The sequence below is a fragment of the Bison bison genome, unplaced genomic scaffold (genome assembly GCF_000754665.1).
Source record: "Bison bison bison isolate TAMUID 2011002044 unplaced genomic scaffold, Bison_UMD1.0 scf7180017864103, whole genome shotgun sequence".
NCBI lineage: Eukaryota > Metazoa > Chordata > Mammalia > Artiodactyla > Bovidae > Bison > Bison bison.
In genome coordinates, this window is record NW_011494675.1 from 388,052 (window position 1) to 395,808 (window position 7,757).

The 7,757-nt window shown below is 41.2% G+C and overlaps 1 protein-coding gene across 3 annotated transcripts in view; it reads left to right on the forward strand.

The window, feature by feature from the left end:
- Window positions 1–7,757, forward strand: part of KLHL2 (kelch-like family member 2) — a 164,774-nt gene that overhangs the window by 51,283 nt on the left and 105,734 nt on the right. For all 3 annotated transcript variants that reach the window (XM_010838661.1, XM_010838662.1, XM_010838663.1), the window contains one exon: window positions 4,278–4,399. In XM_010838661.1, the coding sequence (XP_010836963.1) occupies window positions 4,278–4,399 (122 nt within the window). The remainder of the gene's footprint in view (window positions 1–4,277; window positions 4,400–7,757) is intronic.

The following is a 7,757-nucleotide window of genomic DNA, read 5'->3' on the forward strand; positions in this document are numbered from 1 at the left end:
GGAGACTAGATGGTGAGGCAGGGGTGGAACGTGGACAGGGCCTGCATGGTTTAAATGGGAGGAGCTGGAGGCTTTGACCATCACAGTCAGTGGTGTGGGGTGCATCTTACAGCAACACCTTAGAAACTATAATATGAAAAACAGCTTGCAGATAACTGATAATTTTTTAATCATACATATAAATTAAAGTCAAATTGGCTTTTGTCTAAATTGTGCCGGAGTCCTGAGGAATGAATTTACTCCTTGAGGACTAAGTACACGGCTTTATGCTTGTGTGACACCAGGCCTTGTGGGCTTTTGCACATCGCTGGGGCCATAGAGGTGAATTAAGAATGGCCTTTTGTTAAAGTCCAAGTAGGAATTAGGAAAGTATTCTCATGTTTGTCACAAAAGAACTTTTAGATGACACAAATCCTGTCTAGCTACAAGGTCCAGAGAGAGTAGGACAAAGGAAGGTACCTTATATGTAAGTTAGGAATTATGTTTCCGTATTCTTTGCTTTCCTCCTTTTCTGGAAAGGAAAAAAAGTGCTGAGGCAGCAGACACATAGCCCAATACTTTGTCTTCCTGGCATTTAGTATGTAACAGAAGCATATCGTTAACTTTCTCTCTTCCCTTATAATACCACTGGATGTTTCACTCCAGGAGGGAACATAGTAATTTTTCAGATATTTTAGCTCTTAGGAGAACAGCTATTTTTTGAGATCTTGTGAGAGATAATCTCCAAGGAAGCAGGTAGTTAAATATGTGTACTGTGCTCAGTTGTGTCTGACACTTTGTGACCCTATGGACTGTAGTCCGCCAGGCTTCTCTGTCTATGGAATTTTCAAGACAGCAACACTGAAGTAGGTTGCCATTTTCTTCTCCAGAGGATCTTCCTGACCCACAAATAGAACCTGGGTCTCCTGTGTCTCCTGCATTGGCAGGCGGTTTCTCTACTACTATCTTCTTTACTACTGTTCCTTTACTACCTATCTCTTTCCAGTGTTTAAGTTTGCAAAAGAATTTTGTATAATTATGGATTTCTCTAGGCTTTTGTGATAGTTTACAGTACAGTATAAGTTCGGTTCAGTTGCTCAATTGTGCCCGACTCTTTCCGACTCCATGGACTGCAGCATGGCAGGCTTTTCTGTCCATCACCAACTCCCGGAGTTTACTCAAACTCAAGTCCATTGAGTTGGTGATGCCATCCAACCATCTCATCCTCTGTTGTCCTCTTCTCCTACCTTCAATCTTTCCCAGCATCAGGGTCTTTTCAAATGAGTGAGTTCTTCACATCACATCAAGTATTGGAGTTTCATCTTCAGCATCAGTCCCTCCAATGAATATTCAGGACTGTTATCATTTAGGATGGACTGGTTGAATCTCCTTGCAGTCCAAGGGACTTTCAGAGTCTTCACCAACACCACAGTTCAAAAGCATCAAATCTTCAGCGCTCAGCTTTCTTTACAGTCCAACTCTCACATCCATACATGACCACAGGAAAAACCATAGCTTTGACTAGACTTAAGCAAAGATGGTACAGTATACTGTACCTGAAAAAGAAACAAATTTTCAAGAAATCTGGAAACCATTGTGTTGTTTTTCTAACAGGCAAGGGATGATGGCATTGTTTTCATACTTCTTTTATCTTTGATGCTGAAAGCTTGGCTTCTCTGTACAGCGGTGCCAAATCAAATGTCAGGGACAGAGTTTTGGGTGAAGTAGAGAAGAATTGCTTTATTGCTTTGCCAGCAAAGGATGACACGGTGGCCTCATGCCTGCAAAACCACGTGTCCCTTCTTGGGAAAGAGAGAAGTTCTGTAATAATTGTTCAAAGAGGGCATTATCAGTGGATATTCTGATGGGTTGATAGTGAGATTAGTAGGAGTCAGCATCATCAAACTTCAGGTTCAACTGGCCTGGGATCTACATGCTTGTGGGCGACGTACCATCGTTAATCATCTGCCTCTGTCATCCGGAGGGAATTTCAGTATCTGCAAAATAGCTAAAAAATATTGCTGTGTGTATCCTTTGATGCGGAAATAGGACCTTGCCCCAAGGCTGCTGTTGACTGTTTCACCTCCTTTCCATAATTAACAACTGCTTGAATCTTCCCATTGGAACTCAGGGAAAGTCATGGAGGCTGAATAAAGGCTGTGTCTATAATGAAAGAAATGGAGGACAAAAAGGCCTTGTGACCAGGAGCCCCACAGGACCCTGCACGGTATCAAAACCTGATGAATGTAGAACTAAACCTTTTTGCCAAGGTGTCCCCTAGTGCTCAACATTATTTTTAGACTGTCGTTTTTGACTGAGTTTTCTTTCACCAGTGATTATGTGTTCCTATTCTTGGGCCATTATATGTCCATGCATGTGTGCCCAAGCCTGCTTCTAACTCTTCATAAGTCCCCTGGGTTAAGAAGCAATCCCTTCTCTTTTCTGCTTCTCCATTTGTTTCCATAAGAGAGCATCTTACTTAGGATCCCTGAATGCTTAACTAGTTCAATGGGTAGTAGGAAGGAGGTCTTGTACTAAGTCTTTAGTGCAGTGATGTAGAAGGCATCCGGCTTTAGTAATAAATTGTTGTTGTTCAGTTGCTCAGTCATGTCCAACTCTCTATGACCCCGTGGACGGCAGCACGCCAGGCTTCCCTGTCCTTCACCATCTCCCGGAGCTGCTCAAACCCACGTCCATCGAGTCGGCAATGCCATCCAACCACCTTGCCCTCTGTGGTCCTCTTCTGCCCTCAGTCTTTCCCAGCGTCAGGGTCTTTTCTAACAAGTTGGCTCTTTGCATCGGGTGGCTAGTGTATTAGAGCTTCAGCTTCAGCATCCAGTGAATTCACTTCCAGTGAATATTCAGGACTGATCTCCTTTAGGATGGACTGGTTGGATCTCCTTGCAGTCCAAGGGACTCTCAAGAGTCTTCTCCAACACCACAGTTCAAAAGCATTAATTCTTCAGTCCTCAGCCTTCTTTATGGTCCAGCTCTCACATCCTTACATGACAACTGGAAAAACCATAGCCTTGACTAGATAGACTTTTGTTGGCACAGTAATGTCTCTGCTTTTTATTATGCTTTCTAGGTTTCTTCCGGGGAGCAAATGTCTTTTAATTTCATCGCTGCAGTCACCATCTGCAGTGATTTTGGAGCCCAAGAAAATAGTCTGTCACTGTTTCCATTGTTTCCCTATCTATTTGCCATGAACTGATGGGACTAGGTAACACTGTGTTCTACTCATGAGTCGAAATTCAAAAGGGAAAGAAACTGCTTTAAAGCATTGTCAACTAAAAAAATGCACACATTAGAAGTTGAAGATTATGTTTTATTCATTGGACTTTTGGAGCCCAGGGGGTAGCCTCTCAGATCTTTCTGAGGGAATGATCTGAAAAAATAAGAGAGGAGCCAGGATATGGAGGAGTTTTTGCAAAAAAAAAAAAAAAACCCAGGTAGTCGGAACATCTAAAAATGAAAAACCAGACAAGTCAATTTAGTGCTTTTCTATGTATGAGAAGATACACGAGTCTGGGCTCATTGAAATAATTCCTTTATTTATATTCGTTTGCCTGTTTTTTTTTCCCCCCATTATGAATTCCCTCATGGCGTACAGTCTGGGGTGGCCTGCAGTGACTGATGGCTGCAACATCCTTTGTTGACTGGTACGGCAGATGACATTGTTTATCCACAGCATGGACCAAAAAACGGCATGGACAGATCAGGCTGTGAATCTATAATGCCACAGGTGTTAAGAGTTCATGCAGTTGGACATGTGGCATATTCATCACCATGATGTAATTTTCAGGTATAAGTGGGTAACAGAGGTACCTTGTATGGTTTGTTCAGGTAAGCTTTTACGGGAGGTAAGGGAATGTTGTTGGAGAAGACAGTGGCACCCCACTCCAGTACTCTTGCCTGGAAAATCCCATGGACAGAGGAGCCTGGTAGGCTGCAGTCCATGAGGTTGCTAAAAGTCAGACACGACTAAGCAACTTCACTTTCACTTTTCACTTTCACGCATTGGAAAAGGAAATGGCAACCCACTCCAGTGTTCTTGCCTGGAGAATCCCAGGGACAGGGGAGCCTGGTGGGCTGCCGTCTGTGGGGTTGCACAGAGTCGGACACGACTGAAGCGACTTAGCAGCAACAGCAAGAGCAGCAGCAAGGGAATGCTGTAGGTTTGCTGAAGGGGCTGACCATTTTGCCTACTGAGTACAGTGAGTGGCTGGCCATCTGCCTGGCCTTGGTCTTCCTGCTGGGTGTCTGGTGCAGTGTCAACAATGCTCCTTATGTTTTAGGTGAGATGAGTGAGAGCCGAGCAAAGAGAGTTCGCATCAAGGAGGTGGATGGCTGGACCCTGAGGATGCTGATTGACTATGTTTACACGGCAGAGATTCAGGTGACAGAAGAGAATGTACAGGTAAGGGTGACAGCTTATACCATTTGGTTCTTCACACATGACAGTTTTCTAATGCAAAAAAGCATACCTAACATAGATACTTTGTATTGTGAAGTGGAATGTCCCCTGCCATATCAGTAAACAGTGCCACAGCTATCTGAGATTCTGGCCCTCTAATGTGAATTTCTAAGTGATGCCGGCAAGCAGCAGCCATGAATTCCTGAGCTTCCTGACAAGCGACCCCACTCCCTGCACAAGGAACTTAAGGATGTCACAGTCATCAGCAATTACAGCCCTCCTGTGTGAACCAGAAGGCCCCAAGGGAATTCAAGAGCGAGAAAAAGATCTCTGTAAATATGCTGGATGCTGACCCCAGATAGCTGAGATGCGTATGAAAGGCATGACTTCAATAATCTCGGACCCTTGCACCTTCCCTACATAGAAGAATGCTAAATTCATTAACTTGATATCTGGTTTTTCTTACTTATCAATAATCTTTTGATGTTCAGACTGCCTGCCCCTTTGTGGCAAACTTATAGATAGCCTGACTCTCTCCCTCCTGCCTCCTTGGAGCGCTCTCTCAGGGCTACTGAGACGCTGCCTCCTATACTCCAAGTCCTAAATATTCCCACCAAATAAAATAACTCTATTTGAAGTTCTGACTATATTTTGTAGTCAACAGTACCAAAGTAACAGAATTTGTTGTTATAACTGTGTTTTTAAGAGAATGATTATAGCTTTTTAATAATGTTTCTGATTTCAGTATCTTTTCTTAAAGTTCTAAGACACAAAGCCCTTAGTTCTCTGAATGATGCTTGTTCTTTTATGAAAACATGACATGTTCATTCATAAGTACTGGTCAGTGCTGCCCACATTTTCCATTATTTCCTGGAAGGTTAATAAGTCTGTAAAGGGTGTTTCTGATGCCCAAGAGCCTTCTTACTTCTTTGACAATTTCAGCATCCTCTGTTAGTGATTCTACAGTTCAGCTAAAATTTGACATTGCATCTCTCTTACTTTCTATAAAGAATCAATGTTTTATATGTATGATGCAAATGTTTAATACAGGTGTATAGTGGAGTAGAAAGTAAAAGTCCCTGTTTAAAACTATACTTCTCTTTGTACTTACCCATCCCACTCTGTGATTTACGTTCTTTCCCTAAAGATTAGGCTCTGTTTGCTGTTAATCTTTAAGACTGTTTTCTGTACTCTGTGATTTACGTTCTTTCCCTAAAGATTAGGCTCTGTTTGCTGTTAATCTTTAAGACTGTTTTCTGTGCGATTACACACACGCGCATACACAAGTTTCCTGACAAAAAAGAGACACTGATGTATAGAACAGGCTTATGGACTCTGTGGGAGAGGGAGAGGGTGGGAAGATTTGGGAGAATGGCATTGAAACATGTGAAATGTCATGTATGAAATGAGATGCCAGTCCAGGTTCAATGCACGATGCTGGATGCTTGGGGCTGGTGCACTGGGACGACCCAGAGGGATGGTATGGGGAGGGAGGAGGGAGGAGGGTTCAGGATGGGGAACACATGAGAAATAAAGGAATAAAATTTATAAAAAAAAAAAAATAAAAACAACAACAAAAAAAGTGTATTTTTACTATACCTGCTTTTCTGTAACTTGCTCTTTCACTGAGCAAGGTGTCTTGAAATTCTTTGTATGTCAATACATATGGGTCCAGCTCCTTTCTTTGGTGGGATGTCCCATGTGTTAGTTAGCTACATGATTTTTCACCTTTACAAAAAATGTTGCCGTGAATGAGCATTTTTATATTTGCATTAAATTTCATGGGGTAGATTCTTCAACATATAATTGCTGGATCAAAAAGTACGTGCATGTTTTGATTTCTGATAGACATGCCAGACTGCCATCTAAAAGCTTGTATTTATTGATACTCCTTCCAATAGATTGACTGTGTTTTGAGGATAGTAAAAAGAACTAGGGCTAACTTCTTAAGAAATAATCTCTCTAAATTCTACTTGCACAAATAGGAAATCTTTTTTGTTCCTTGTAATTATGTCCCTATGTAATCATGGCATATGAAATATGCCACAGAATATTTGAGTTGGGAGACTGAAAACTTTGCACTTTAACTTGTTAGGATGTGGTGTTATTAAGTTTTAAATATTGGCAGTGGTAAGGCCTCCTTCTGATCTTTCCTAGATAGCCTCAGTAAACCTCTGCTTGTAAGTCCCATTCATAAGGTAAAGCATTTGAAAAGCCTTGGTTGAGCCTGAAGTCATATATTAAGGTGTGAATCAGATGCTCTGTGAATATTTTTTTAAACATGGAGGAAATGTTTGGTACATGTTATCTCATTCTGATCTTTTCTGTACCAGTAATGCTATTTGCTGGATTCTGGGGCATTATTTCAACAAGAACCCTGATCTTGGGTTTCTTTTGTCCCTTCTTTGTGTTAGTTTGAGTGCAGAGTCTCATTGTGCCCTGTATCTGTCCTTTAGTAAATGAGTTACTGATTGGTTTCTTTGATTCACATTATGTGTCACCTGGGTAAAATTACAAAAGCTGGTTTAGGCCTAGAAGACTGGACTGTGTGAATTCAGCCCTGAATGCTGTTTGTAGTAATTCTTGCAATAAAGACTTTGGCCTGTGAGGAACTGGGAACGCCTTTCATGTTTCTTTTAATAGCTGTCACGTTCCAGTCCTGAAGTGTTAGTCATCACACCTCTCAGAAAACCTTTTGTTCTGCTAATTTGCCTTTGTGTGTATTGCTGACTCTTAGAGGAATACATTCAAAGAGTTGTGTTTGGTTGTATTGTTTTGTTGTTTTTTGGAAGAGGGATGTAGGGGTATCTTGGTATATAAAGCCTTATTTTACGCTCCATTGAAAAATACTTGTTTTGGAAAACTCAGTTTGGAAATAAAGTTGGTTAAAATAAGCTACCTTTTCTGTAACAAGTATTTTTAAAAATAAAGTACAAAGTAAGGGCTTAACTATTGAGATATGCTAAACTGCAGTTACCTCTATTTTGTGTATTTTTGTCTGTCTGCGCTTTGGAGATCTTTCTTCTAGATGCTTTTCACCTTAAGGAAAGAAACAATTCTGGGGAGGTATATGGTGTTCTTATTCATGTGAAGCTGGAGTTTTCAATGGTCCTAACTAGAAGCCCTGCTCTGAGTATATCTGCCTTGAAAGTGCTAGCAGTGGGGATAGAACTTTCTGTAATTCAAAGGTTTATTGTTGTGGATAGATTTTCTCATGAGACCTAGAATCATATCTTTTGTCAGGTAGGTAGGTTAACTTCCTTTTGTACATTTCTCTTTTAGTAATATAGTCTTAGGATAGCAGGTATCTTAGTATTCTACTTTGGGATTGCATGTTTCATATAGAATCATACCTAGTGCC